This window comes from Octopus bimaculoides, chromosome 11 (assembly GCF_001194135.2).
Source record: "Octopus bimaculoides isolate UCB-OBI-ISO-001 chromosome 11, ASM119413v2, whole genome shotgun sequence".
Lineage (NCBI taxonomy): Eukaryota > Metazoa > Mollusca > Cephalopoda > Octopoda > Octopodidae > Octopus > Octopus bimaculoides.
Window position 1 is genome coordinate 39,482,230 of NC_068991.1, and position 15,549 is coordinate 39,497,778.

At 39.8% G+C, this 15,549-nt stretch overlaps 1 protein-coding gene across 2 annotated transcripts in view; it reads right to left on the reverse strand.

The window, feature by feature from the left end:
- Positions 1-15,549, reverse strand: part of LOC106869437 (CCA tRNA nucleotidyltransferase 1, mitochondrial) — a 66,224-nt gene that overhangs the window by 15,276 nt on the left and 35,399 nt on the right. For both annotated transcript variants that reach the window (XM_014915185.2, XM_014915184.2), the window contains exons 4-5: positions 14,544-14,670; positions 6,800-6,885 (exon numbers count right to left, since the gene is read on the reverse strand). In XM_014915185.2, the coding sequence (XP_014770671.1) occupies positions 6,800-6,885; positions 14,544-14,670 (213 nt within the window). The remainder of the gene's footprint in view (positions 1-6,799; positions 6,886-14,543; positions 14,671-15,549) is intronic.

Consider the following 15,549-nt stretch of genomic DNA (forward strand, 5'->3'; position numbering starts at 1 on the left):
AACAAATGGACAACATGACCAGTAGAAAGTATCTATTCAACAAGACACTGAATAATGGCCAATCCAATCTGATCAGGTGGTAACTAGGGCAAGGCATGAGAGCCAGGCAGTAAACAATAATGGAGGCAATGCAGGCATTTGGCACCACTGCTCATCCTTCCAGGGGCAGCTTCCTCTCTTCCCATTTCTAGGTAAGACTGGCCACCTTGTTCATCACCTTTGCCCAGTTCCTCTCCACCTGGAAGTTAGGATCAAACCAAATCCTGAGCAGTTTGACTGGTTCATTAGGCCAGCATTCAATAATGTTGTCCAATGGGTGCCCAGCTGCAAGTTCACTGACTTGTCTGTGTTGATCTTGGCCCTTGCCACTATCTTGTTTTTCTTTACAATGAAAAACAGATACTGACCATCTTTGCTTTAGAAGTGCCCAACACCATGACAATGACGTTTGCATACACTGAAATGGCCTTCCTGGATCCCAGTGTGAAAGGGATGAACCTCAACTGTTCCAATTTCTGGAGAATAGCTCCAGAAATGGCGTCTCAGAAGAGGTGAGAGCAGCCAGCCCTGATTGATTGAGTGTGCAACACAAAATAGTTCCAAGAGATGGCCGTTTACTTTGACCACTAAACAGCTGCTGCTGTGGATTGCAACAACATAATCTCTGTAAACAGGTTCAAAACCAACCAATTTCATGATGTCTTCCAAGTAACAATGGTCAACCCCATTGAAAGCTTTTAACAGAACCAAATTGATCATGGCCCTATGGAAGCCACCTTTGGTCCTATGATGTATGACATCAAATAGAGGCTGTTTGGGGGTCAAACATATTTATGCCTACCTAACCAGATCACTGCTGACAAGTGCCAACCTTTTCACTTTTCATTAACACCTTGGCCAAAAATCTTATACTCTGTGTTTAGGAGAATTATTGACCAAAAATTGCCTACAACATTCTCTTTGTCAGCATTCTTTTTCAACAGTGTTATTCTTTGACTCACAGCACTAGGAATTCTTCAGTTTTGTTGTCAGTTGTGGTAGATATCTGTGAAGAGGTCATCAAACAAGTCTGGCATTAACTTGTAGAATTTGGAGGGGGGAAACCATTCAAACTGGGTGATTTGTTCCATGAGCAACTGCTCATTGACCCCTTATTTCAGAGATTGTGATCACTTTTTGCAGAACCTCACACTGAGGGCTTGGCTGAAAAGGAAAGTATTTGTCATGAGTCTTTAATCATGCCTACAACACAATCTCTTTCTCTATAATCACCAGGCAGAGTAAAGCTTCCTGCTCTTCTCATCTAAATGAATGCAGTGGGATGATTTTTCACAATGGACTCAACCTATCAATGGATTTGTCCCACATACAACAAAGTTGTTCAACAAAACTCCATGAGTCAGTAATGTTCAAATGTTGAATGTATGCAAGCAGAATAGTTTCTGCATGCACACATCTGAGATTGGCCTAAGTTGGCAGCTTCTGTACATGTAAAATTTTACTCAAACTGGTTTTGCTCATCAGCAGCATTGCCAGGCCAGGTATTTCTGCAGGTTATTCATAGTTCTCAGGCTGGAAGTGCTATAGAACAGACTATCCAGTTTATTCTTGTCAATACCTAGAATTATTTCAGGAATTTTGTTGCTATTCTCCACTACCAGTTTTCTACTGAATGCTGATGTAGAGATTCTACTGACTGCATTGCTCAACTGGAAGAGACTACAAACAGTACCAGACAATATTCCAGAAGTGCCCTATCTTGACCAACAACAATTGCTCTGTCAAATAGATGAGTAGTGAGAAAACATATCTAGTAATCACACTTGCTCACTAACCAGAATCTTGGTAGATATTGCAACATCAGTACATATCTGTACATCATCACTTACAGTATACTGAGCCCTCTGCACAGAGAATGTTGGTAGTAGATATGGACTGCCTGACCAGTCAAATGTATCTCTTCCACAAGAAGTGAAATATCAGACACTTCAATCGAAAATCAAATGAAAACTAAGGCAAAGCATATCAGTTAAGCAGTAATATAAATAGAGACAATGTTTTATTTGCTATCTTTGCCAGACCCTTTTATGGATAGCTGCCTCTAGGATCATTTCTGGGTGAGGCTGGCCTGGATCAGAACAGGGATGAGATTATAATCTCATCCCTGTTCTGATCCACTTAGAAGTCTAGACTAAACCATATCCCAAGCAATTAGACCAGTCCATCATGTTTCCCAATGGCTTTGACATGCCTTACCATGTGATGATTTGCAAGCTCACCAACTTGTCTGGATTCATTTTTGCTCCTGTCCCTTTTGAATCCCTTTGAATGGTGCCAAACGCCTCCTGATATTGTTGCTGTCTGATGTCTACATATGCTGATGTGGATCTTCCAGATCTAAGTTAAAATGGTATTCCTATTAATAACTTTTAGTTTCTGTAGTAATAGCTTGGTAGTCAGTATATAAGTGGTTCACTGTCAACTGTATCTCAGCTGCTATTACCGGCTTTTTTTACAATGCACAGCATTTTCTACTAAAAGTTTCAACAAGTCATCAAGACAGGCACTAAAGTTCTACCACCTTCAGTCCACTGTTTGCTCTGAACAGTTGAGTAATGTGTCAGTGGAAGCTGCACACATCTGCTTGAAATTAGTAGCATATGTTCTTGTCCACTAAAGACTGAATTGTGGCTTTGTTGTTATGTTGTACTTCTACCACATGGGTCAATTGCACATGCCTCAGTTATGAGAAACAACCATCATGTTTATATTGAAGAAATAGTCAGAGGCCATTATTACAGCTAGCGCATAAGTTGCAATGCCTTTCCTAACTGTCTCTTATAATTTGCTGTTTAATTCTCCATCAAATATATTTATCTCTATGGCTACTTCTTAACCTTTTCCCAAAGATTTTTTTCTTTTTGCTCTAGCTTGATCACATAATCTCTGTTCCGTGAGCTCCATTGATCATACGAGCACCATTTTCATCTACAGGGTTGCTCAGGTAGTAACACTCCATGATCACAGCATTGACTTGTTTGTTCCATCTACGCCATGTGTGCTGGTCCATTGCTGGATAATGATAGGCTGGAGCTGGATCATTATCTCTGAGCCTGCCGGGTGCAACACTGTCACCATCAAGAGCTTCAGTTTCATTACCACCGTTATTCACAATATTTCATTTTTTCATTGTTGCTCATATGAGGTAGCGATTATGAGGTTGAAGGTCAGGTTTGTGTAGGATGGAAGATTGCAAAGATAAAGCACTGTACAAGCACTTGAGAATGAATGAAACTGAAAGTAGGTGGATAAAGAAAAGAATACATGGACAATTTCATAGGGATGTTGAAGATAAGACAGGCAGGGAAAACAGATGGCTATGGATGACTAAAAGCCTCCGGAAACAGAGGCTCTAATCTGTGCTGCCCAAGAGCAAGCATTAAGAACCAATTACATCAAATACAGAGTAGACAACACATCAAAAAGTGGTAAGTGCAGAATTTGTGGACAAAATGGTGAAACTGTTTTGCATATTACCAGTCAATGTATGCCACTAGCCCAGAAAGAATACAAGAGATGTCATGACAACATAGCAAGCATTGCTTATTAGACAATTTGCAACAAGTATGGACTTGACAGAGCAAAAAAGTAGTATGGACATAAACCTGAAGGTATCATTGAACATGATAATGCAAAGATCCTATGGGATTTTATGATTCAGTGCGACCATGAGATAGAGAATAGGAAGCCAGACATAATCTTAATTGAGAAAGAAAGCAAATGATGCTGGATCATAGATGCCCAGCTGACAACAAGATATGCGATAAGGAAGAAAGAAAAGTCGATAGATATGACAGGTTAGCTTGAGAAGTTAAGCAGTTGCGGTCACTGGAAAAAGGTGGTAGTAGTACCAATAATTGCCAGAGTCCTGGGAACAGTGAGTAAAAATCTTGAGAAGTACATGGAACACATAGGAGCTGCAATAAGGGTAGAAAGCTTGCAGAAAACAGCACTGTTTGAAACCGCTGAAATACTCTGGATGGTGCTCAAAAAACAAGGGGTGTTACTTTAGTTTACTGGTAGTGAACAGCTTTCTACTATAGGCACAAAGCCTGAAATTTAGGGGAGGGGAACAATTGATCACATCGACCCCAGTACTCAACTGGTACTTAATTTATTAACCCCGAAAAGATGAAAAGCAAAATTGACCTCAGTGAAATTTTCACTTAGAATGTAGCGGCAGACAAAACACTGCTAAGTACTTTGCCTGACATGCTAACGATTCTGCCAGCTCACCGCCTTAATAACAACAAGAACTTCTGGTTTAGGTACAAAACCAGCAAATTTGAGGAGAGAGAATTTTTCTATACCACTGGTTTCAGTACTTGACTGAAATTTTATTTTATTGGTGGTAATCAACTGGTTCTAAGTAGAGTTAATTTTGAAATTATAAGAATCTACAAGATGTATGGTTTACGATATTAAAGTAGTAGGAATAGAGTATGTTTGAAGAGTTTTTTGCTAGTTTGTTGTACAAAGCTGAAATATATGACAAAAGAAAGCAATGGAAAAATAATTCTACTGTCTTGCCAACAAGGAAAAACTGTGTAGTTTCTGAGTCTGTTAGAAATAGGAAGCAGTTCTCCTTACTGTCTTAAAATAGTAAAGGGAAACACAGGATCATTCATTCCTAGACACTCTATACCTGAAGAAAATGAAGGATAATGTCTTTATCAGAGCTGACCTGGAGCTAGCAACAACTTCAAGGTTTTTCTCATGAATTATTACATTAGAACAGTGGTTATCAACTATTGTTTTTTGTCTATGGACTCCTTTGATAAATATTTTATTCTGATGGACCCCCATAGCCATTTGATATTTAAAAACTAGTTTTATACATACTTCTTTCAAAATTCCTATTTTGCTTTCTACATAGCTGTTTCTTGCAACACATACTAATGCATACATTTAAAGCAAAATCTTTTCAGGGGAACATAAAATTCTATTGTGGGTCCCCAATTCACTATTTTGTTGCATGGACCCACCAAAATATTATATATTGACCCTGGTTGAGAACCACTTTACTCCACTCCCTCCAAATTGAGGGAGTGGAGTAATGGAGGGAGTGGAGTAGGTAAAATTCAGACTACATATGTTTCCTAGCTAGCAGATCCTCCGATGTAATAATTACTCAATGAGGGGTACTCTGCTAGCTACTCATCAGGCCAAAGACACCTTAGTCATATGAAGGTTACATTGTCATTAAGGAATTCCAAGTTATCTCAGCAAAATTATATCTTTGGCAAGTTAATTTGAGATTCCTTAATGACAATGTAACCTTCATATAATTAAGGTATCTTTGGCTTCATGAGTAGCTAGCTGATTACCCCTCATTGAGTAATTATCACATCAGAAGATCTGCTAGCTAGGAAACATATGCAGTTTGAATTTTACCTGCTCCACTCCCTCAGTTTGAACTTTTATTCACAGTCATAGCAACTCAAGTTGCTAACTGTGAGCTATAAAATAACTTTTTTCAGCTTATCAAACTTTGATATGGGGAAAGCCTACAAATTCCGACACCAATAAATTATTATTGTTCCTGAATGTTATTTTTACACATATCACACACTGCTTGAAGCTTAAACTTCCTACACTTGGATCTTTGGATCTTATAATTATATATATGTGTGTGTGTGTGTGTGTGTATACCTCTATGTGTGTGTCTTTGTGTTTGTCCCCCAATACTGCTTGACAACCAGTGTTGGTTTGTTCACATCCCTGTAACTTAGCAGTTCTGCAAAAAGAGACTTGTAGAATAAGTACCAGGCTTAAAAAAAAAATACAGAGGTTGATTCGTTCAACTAAAAAGTTCTTCAAGGCAGTGCTCCAGCATGGCCACAGTCTAATGACTGAAACAGATCAAAGATACAGATACAAAATACCAATATTACTAAAATAATGTACTATTTCAAGTCCTAGGACGCAATGGGTTGGTTACCCAGTTTCTATGGTATATAAGTAACTGAGATCACAACATTCCCCTCCATCACAGGGTTACTCATTTACGACTGGATGGACTGGAACAATGTGAAATGAAGTGTTTTGCTCAAGAACACAACACACTGCCTAATCTGGGAATTGAAATTACAATCTTGCAATATTGAGTGCATCACTCTCACCATGTCACGTGCCTTCACAATATTATTGGACAGACCAGTATAACATATTGGTTTCAAATTTTGGCACCAAGCCAGCAATTTTGGGAAGGTTGATTACAATGACTCTGGTGCTTAACAGGTACTTATTTTTGTGACCCTAAAAGGATGAAAGACAAAGTCAACCTTGGCAGAATTTAAACTCAGAGCATAAAGACAGACGAAATGCTGCTAAGCATTTTGCCTGGAGTGCTAACAGCCCAATATTAAAGACCCTCTTCAGACATAACTGACCATGGGATTGCACCTACAAAGTCCACCCCCCCCAGGCACAAGTCCGGGTAAGATTGTTTATGGAAGATTAGTAGTTACCCATGCATACCAGCCTCCCCTCTCCATGCCACCAATGTTATTGAAAGGAAAGATAAATGCCAATACAGCTTGGCACCAGTTGAGAGAACTGGAGCAATTTGAAATAAAGTGTCTTGCCCAAGAACACAACACACAGCCTGGTCAAGGAATCAAACTCACTACCTTATGATAGTGAGCCCGATGCTCTAACCACTGAGCCGTGTACCTTCACTACCAAAATTATCAAATAGAGAAATGATAGATCAATATTATATAAAATACAAACTTACTAGATAGGCCATGAGCATTATTTTTGATGACAAGCAAAGTATCAGGGTTGTGCTGACTGGATGCAGAAGCAATTTTGCCCCAAAACCTGTGGTTGTAATAAATAAGATATAAATGAAAAAAAAACCATAGGAAAATAAAAATGTAGTTAAAAGTGCAATAAAACATAGAGAATATTTATGAAATTTAAAGATCTCTATAGAACTATATCTTCACCATTATTATTGTTTTAACATCTACATTTTCATGCTTCCCTATCAGTGACACTTGCTTACAATTAATACATGATGCAAAGAGAAGGGGACACAAACTCACATCATCATCATTTAACATCTACTTTCCATAATGGCATGTGTTGGACAGTGTGACAGGAACTGGACAGCTGGGAAGCTGCCCAGGTTCAAATTGTCTATTTTGGCAGGGTTTATGCAGCTGCTCTCATCAATATGCATCACATGACCATACCAGTGCATATACATACATACACAATGAGCTTCTATCAGTTTCTGTCTACCAAATTCACTCACAAGGCTTTGGCCATCTTGAGGCTATAGTAGAAGACATTTGTCCAAAGTGCTATGCAATGGGATTGAACCCAAAACCATACAGTTGGGAAGTGATCTACTCAACCACGCAGCCACCATATGTACATACATACATATATATATGTATATATATATATATATATATATATATATATATATATATATATATATATATATATATATATACACACATATGAGAGAAAAGTTGGACAGCGCCCTGAGAGAAAAGTTGGACATAAGAAGCATCAGATGCGGTTTGCAAGAGAGACTGTGCTTGTATGGTCATGTGATGCATATGGATGAGAACAGCTTTGTGAAGAAGTGTCACACTCTAACAGTGGAGGGAACCTGTGGAAGAAGTAGACCCAGGAAGACATGGGATGAGGTGATGAAGCATGACCTTCAAATGTTGGGACTCACAGAGGCAATGACAAGCGACCGAGACCTTTGAAGATATGCTGTGCTTGAGAAGATCTGGCAAACCAAGTGAGATCGTAGTTGTGGCCAATGCCAGTGTCACATAACTGGCCTGTTTAAAAGCACCTTCAATTGTTGGCTGATATGCCATGCTTGTGAAGACCTGTTGAACTGAGTGAAATCGTAGTCATGGCCGATGCCAGTTCTGCCTGAGTGGCACCTGTGCTGGGTGCACATAAAAAGCACTATTCAAGCGTGGCCAATGCAAATTGCGTCTGACAGGCTCCTGTACCAGTGGCATGTAAAAAACTCCATTCAAGTGTGGCCAATGCCAGAGCTGGCTGACTGGCTCCCATGCTGGTGGCACATAAAAAGCACCCACTTCACTCTCAGAGTGGTTGGCATTAGGAAGAGCATCCAGCCAAATCAGATTGGAGCTTGGTGCAGCCTCCCAGCCAGCCAGTTCTCAGTCAAACCATCCAATCCATGCCAGCATGGAAAGTGGATGTTAAACGACAATGATGATGATGATGATGACAGACATCACACACATCGGTTGAGATGGGCAAGCTTTATGATACAAGGTCAGTCAGACTCGCTGAGGATGACAATGTGATATTTTCACAAAGTTTGAAATCACTGCGATATGTGTACGACTAGCTTTACAATTTAGAAAATTTTCATCATATATATAAATATAAATTTGACATTGGCGATTCTTGTCTTGGGATTCACGGTCAAACAGCTGGGTGGAATTGCACGAAAAATTACACAGATGTGTAGAATGATCCGGTGGTGATGCTGGGCTTTGTATTTTTTTCATAGCTCCCATGGTTACCGAGATAATCTACTATAATAATACTCTTGTGTTTATGAATGAGAATGGGAGGGGTGATAGATGAATAAGGAAGGAAGGATGATGTCATACTTGGTAGTGGGATGATGAAAATTGTACGCTAAAGAAAATAAATCAAACTGTGTTTCAACTCTGTGTGAATATATGTGTGGGTATGTGAATGCATGTGTGTGCGTGTATACGCGCAATGGAAATGGGATGGTTCATCTTTGTTTGCTTAGTATTTGGGTTTATTTTTTGATTTGGCTGAATCTTGGTTGGTTTTTCTTTTGTTGGTCAGTTATTTTTAGAGTTTTGACAACAAAAGCCATTCTAAAATTTTTTTAATATAAGCGTGTCCAAACAAATCGAATGTTCAAACAGAGCAGGTTTTACAGCCACATCATCCAAATTGACCGGATGAAACTGGGCTTAGCTAATATATATATATTGGACACAAAACCCTACTTGTGAAGACCTGTTGAGGCAAGTGAAATTGAAAATTGAACCAAATTTGTTGACTGGCACCCATGCCAACCTTCCTTTATCGGACACTAAACTCAGCTTGCAAAGATCTGTTGGGACAAATGAGATCGAAACTGAACCAATTCTATGACTGGCACCCGTGCCAGGGGAACGCTGACAGCACCGTCCGAGCAGGATCACTGCCAGAGCAGCGGTCTGGCTTCTGTGCCGGTGGCACATAAAAAAGCACCATTTGAGCGCGATCATTTCCAGCTTCGCTTTACTGGCACTCGTGCCGGTGGCATGTGAACAAAACATTGGACTGACACCTGTGCAGGTGGCACGTAAAAAAACACCTGGAAGCTTAAAGATCCTGCGAATGGATAGAGATTTAGAGATGTATTACTCAAAGCTTTTGACAAAATAGAGGGGGATATAGCATCACATTATGTGGAAGACAACTGGAGGTTTCTACGGGACAACCTGCTGAGGGCCACTGACCAGATCTGTGGATGGTGCAAAGGCCCCTCTCAACCCAAGGTAACGTGGTGGTGGAACAATGTTGACAGGGCCGTTAGAGAAAAGAAACATGATTGGAAGAATGGTGGTAGCAGGGAATTGTATCAGACTGCCAGAAGGGAAGCTAGGAGACAGGTTTATTTAGCTAGAAGAAAAGCAGATAAGGAAAAATTTGCCAATGTTCTGTGCCATGAGGACCAAAGACTTGTGGTATTTCGTGTTGCAAGACAGTATGTGAGAGAGAATTGTGATGTCGTAGGAGAGAAATTTGTCCACAAGGATGATGGTTCACTTCCATTAAACGAGGCTGCAAAGAGAGAGGTTTGGCAACACCACTATGAAAGATTGCTAAATAAAGGAATGAATGGGAGAAAGAGAATCTGCTGAATGCTGACCCAACAGAAGGACAAGCTATCTGAATTGACAGTACCTTGGTAGATAAAGCAATTTAGGGTATGAAGACAAGGAAAGCCCCCAGCCCATCAGGAATCACTGCAGAGATGCTCAAAATATCTGGCAGTGTAGGCTATAGCCTAGTCACCAGTATAATAGACAAGGTGATTCATGAAAGAGTCATACCCAATGACTGGTGTAGCAGCACCATAGTCAACTGCTACAAAGGTAAAGGTGACTCATTAGATACAAATAATTACAGAGGTATCAAGTTGTTGGATCAGGTAATGAAGGTCATGGAGAGGGTCATAGCCCAACTAATTAGGGAGAGAGTCAGCCTAGATGAGATGCAATTTGGGTTCATCTCAGGGAAAAGATGCAGTTTGGGTTCATGCCAGGGAAAAGTACCACTGATGCTATATTTCTGGTAAGACAGCTGCAGGAGAAATACCTAGCCAAAGATAAACCTCTGTACCTGGCTTTTGCTGACATGGAGAAAGCCTTTGACAGGGTCCTCTGTTCCCTTATCTGGTGGTCAGTGATGAAACTAGGGATAGATGAATGGTTAGTGAGAGTTGTGCAAGCTATGTACAGGGATGCTCTCAGTAAGCTGAGCACAGTGAAGAATTCCGGGTAGGGGTAGGGGTCCAGCAAGGATCAGTCCTCAGCCCCCTCTTATTCATCATAGTCCTCCAGGCAATAACACAGGAGTTCAAGACAGGATGCCCCTGGGAGCTCCTCTATGCTGATGACCTTGCTCTAATTGCTGAGTCACTATCAGAACTAGAGGAGAAATTTCAGGTGCGGAAGCAAGGATTAGAATCAAAGGGCCTTAGAGTCAACCTAGCTAAAAGTCTTAATAAGTAGGAAGGCAGACAAACCACAAATCCCTTCAAGTAGATGGCCCAGCTCAATCTGTAGAAAAGATGTAGGTAGAAACTCCATAAGATGTACCCAGTGTAAGTTATAGACACAAGAGGTGCAGTAATATCAAAGGAAAGCTAACTGGGAAGATAGTTTTTGTATGTGGCAAATATTCAGGAGCAAATAAACACTGAAAATGTGCAGAGAACAGCTTCTGTCACATTCCAGGGAGAAAAACTACAAGTAGTTGATAGCTTCCGTTACCTAGGTGACCAAGTCAGTAGCAGGGGTGGATACTCTGAAAGTGTAGCTGCTAGAATAAGAATAGCCTGGGCAAAGTTCAGAGAACCCCTACCTCTGTTGGTGACAAAGGGTATCTCACTCAGAGCAAAAGGTAGACTGTATGACACATGTGTACGAACATGGGCCATGACTGCTGAGGACATGCGTAAGCTCACAAGGAATGAGGCCAGTATGCTCCACTGGATGTATAATGTCAATGTGCATACATGACAGAGTGTAAGCGCCCTGAGAGAAAAGTTAGACTTAAGAAGCATCAGATGTGGTGTGCAAGAGAGATGACTGCGCTGGTATGGTCATGTGTTACGAATGGATGAGGACAGCTGTGTGAAAAAGTGTCACACTCTAGCAGTTGAGGAAACCTGTGGAAGAGGTAGACCAAGGAAGACCTGGGATGAGGTGTTGAAGCACGACCTTTGAACATTAGGCCTCATCGAGGCAATGACTAGTGACCGAGACCTTTGGAAATATGCTGTGCTTGAGAAGACCCGGCAAGCCAAGTGAGAACATAACACGTGGCCTATGCCAGTGGTGTATAACGAGCCCACTTATGAGTACAGCAAAGACCTGTTGAGGCAAGTGAAATCAAAATCGCTGATGTGAATGATGACAGTACTGCCTGATTGGCACTCATGCCAGTGGAACGTTAAAAGCACCATCCAACCGTCATAGTTGCCAGGGCCGCTGACTGACTCCCATGCCGGTCGCATGTAAAAAGCACCATTCGAGTGAGATCATTGCCAGTGTCGCCTTAATGGCACATGTGCCGGTGGCACGTGAAAAACAACATTTGAACATAGTCGTTGACAGTGGCGCTGGACTGGCTCCCATGCAGGTGGCACGTAAAGAACACTTTTTGAGCATGGTCATTGTCAGTAGCGCCTGACTGGACCTTGTGCTGGTGGAACATAAAAGCACCCACGACACTCTCGGAATGGTTGGCATTAGGAAGGGCATCCAGCAGCAGAAACTTTGCCAGATCAGAATGGAGCCCGGTGCAGCCTTTTGGCTCGCCAGTCCTCAGTCAAACTGTCCAACCCATGCCATCATGGAAAGCAGACGTTAAACGACGATGATGATGATGTATAATTATATATATATATATTACTCTTTTACTTGTTTCAGTCATTTGACTGTGGCCATGCTGGAGCACCACCTTTAGTCGAGCAAATCGACCCCAGGACTTATTCTTTGTAAGCCTAGTACTTACGGGTGCATAACAAAAGACCATGTCCTTTCGAGTCAGTAATTTATATATACAGTAGTCACTTAACTATTGTAGGTGTTATGTCCCAAAACACCCCGTGATAGGTGAAAATCCGTGAAGTAGAAACAGTACTGTACTGTAAATTTTTCTGTTATTCTTTTTATAATTCGTATATATTTATGGTATTAGAAATGCAAAACAACACAGGGGAATTGACATAAATGTAAATAATAAACTGCAATAGGTGAATCGTGATATGGTGAGGGATTACTGTATATATATATATATATTTAATATAAAATATATATCATCGTAATCATCATCATTGAACATCTGTTTTCTATGCTAACATAGGCTGGATGGCTCGACAGGAGCTGGCAAGCTCAAGAGCTGTCAAAGTACCATGTCTGTTTTGGCATGGTTTCTATGGCTGGATGCCCTTCCTAACACCAACTACTTTATAGAGTATACTTCCACTGTTTGGACCTATCAGACAGCTTCAGTTCCTTTGTCTTTGAACCAATGAGCATTAGCTCTGACAATGCAGCCTTCCTGTTTCACCTTGAAGAAATGGTTGAGTGCCATTCTCACCACAAGTATGTCAGTTGCGATGCCTGTACTAATCACCTCTTCTTGTTTGCTGATTAGGTCTTCCTCAAATCTATTTCTTTCTATTGTTAACTCCTTGTTAATATTGATTCTACATTAATCACCCTCTTCAGAGCAATCCACTGCCGGTTGTTGGCAATTGCCCCATCAACTACAGCTTAACAAGTTCACTAATTTGGTCCCTGTGGTCTTGTTGGTCAGGACAAGTTCAGCTTCCAGTAACCAGGTCTTATCTAAACTGACTGTGTAAATCACAAATTTGTGGTTCTGTGCAGCTGACCAATTTGGATTATGAACAACCTACAGTATCCCTATCTGCTGACTTAACAAATACTCTAGATATGATCTGGATGACCTGCTGTTGTTGCTCCATGTCCACACTGGCACAACAGGGAAATCCAATTGATACTTGTGAGACAGCTGAAAGTTTCTGAGCAGGTTTCCAAGGCTTTTGCATCCCCTTTTGCTGCTATGTACTAACCCCACACAGTCCTTCTGTTCAACCAAAATACTATTCCAGTTCCTCACTAGTACTCAAGTGTGAAACCATTCCCAGGAATGTTTCTAGACTCCTGAAGAAATCTGGCCTTCCAGCCCCTGTTGGGGCATAAACAGTCAGCAGTCTAAAGGCGCCACCTTTGCTGCCATTCATATCCAGAACTATTACCTTGCTGTCTGGGTCCAAGAAGACTGCCTGTACCTTGAGATCTAAGGATTTCTGGAATAGCATTACTACACTGTCACCTGGCCTTTACAGACTACAAGAGGAGAATATCTTGTAGTCTTTGAAAATGGATGCTAAAGAATGCTTCCTGAAAATTCTGGTCTCTCATTAATGTTGGTCATATCTAAATCAAGTGACCAGAGATTGTTGAGCAAGTGACTTTGCTTCCAAGCTGACCCCAGGCCACACACATTCACACACCCCACCCTAAGCAGTCATGCTAGTTGGAGAAAGAAAAAAAAAGAGGTCACTCACCTTAATTTTTGAGAAGCCCAGATGTTCTGGCTTCTCTACTGGTGAATGTTTGCTAAAAGGCTCTTCTAAAAACCTTTCATCTATTGTTTTCCTAAAAGTTCTAACACTGTTGTCTTGATTATATGTTTGTAATAATAATAGTGGTAAAACATAAAAAATCTACACTATAGATTTTTCAAATTACTTTCATACATATACCATGATCGAGTTTATATTTTTATAATTATTAAAATTTATTTAAGTTTCCATTTCAGTGAAATTATGGTCTATGTCCTTAAATTAGTGGTAATACTTTATTATTTATACATGATGATGATCACAGAGTAGTGATAGAGTGTAACTGTAGCATTACAAACACACACACACCTCTATTAAATCGTACTATAGTGATGGTTCAGTTATTTCATGTTTTATATTCTAACTACTCTGAAGTAAGCTAAAATTTTGACATTGCCAACTTAAACAAGGGAGACAATCCAGAACTATTTGAGATAACTCAGCTCTTTGAAGGCTGATCTGTGCACATTGTGTGTGTGTGTGTGTGTGTGTAAATGTATATAAATATATAGATATACGTGTAAGTGTATGTGTAAGAAAGAAAAACATTCCTTACCGGAAGTAGCGAAGGATTCTGAGGTAATCCTCCTGGATTCTATCTTCTGGATTATCAACAAATCTCACAACTTTGCTTTTCAGGTTTTCCTGACCACTGACATAATCATATAAGACACCATCAAAGTCTGCAGAATGAAATAATAAAACAAAATTGACAAAAATAAAATGTTAATAAAATGTAATTTCCATTGTACCATTGTATTTTAACCTAGAAATCTTGTCCTTGAAAATTTAAAGTTTATTATCAATATTATAAACTCATTAATTTTTCTCAGAATATCTCATATTTTAACATTGATTAACTCAAAGCTTCTGGTGAGATAATGTTTTCAGTTAATTCTCCGAGTTGAAATTAGTTATTAAAGTGACATTAAGATGAGTTACTAAGTGTAAGAAACCACAAAAGAGTACAGCAATTGATAGAGGCTGAAGAAACCCAGGAAAAGGGAGCAAAAATGAAGCAAATGAAGTTTGTTGAATTTGAGCCAATTTATGTTAACGAATAAATCTTTATTTAATTCCACAATGCTAAGTTTGGCTATTTAAGGTCAATGCAAGAAGGGAATATAAAAGCAAATTACTAACATATTTATTAGGAACCTAATCAGTTTAGATGGCAAAACTAACAATAAAAAGAAACAGATAAACTATAATGTAATATAATTAGTTCAAGTTGTGTGTTATGATAGTCATTGATTGTAGTATTTACAGTGTTAGAGACATATTGCTGAAATATATTAAGTTTTAACTCAGAATTAACTAGGCCTGAAGACAAAGTTTTAGACCTACTTTCTGAGAAGAGCTCTCACACAACACACACTTCAGTTTATCTATAAGACATGTAATGTTATAATATATCAAGTTAGCAAAATTCCAGTATAAAGTTTGCATATTTTTATCTAAAATCCTCAGCCTCTGGTGGTGGGGGTGTCATCTGTGTCCAAGGAAAAGAAACATTGTCAGTGATCAGACATCAGGATGGCTGGGTTTGTCCATCTTCAATG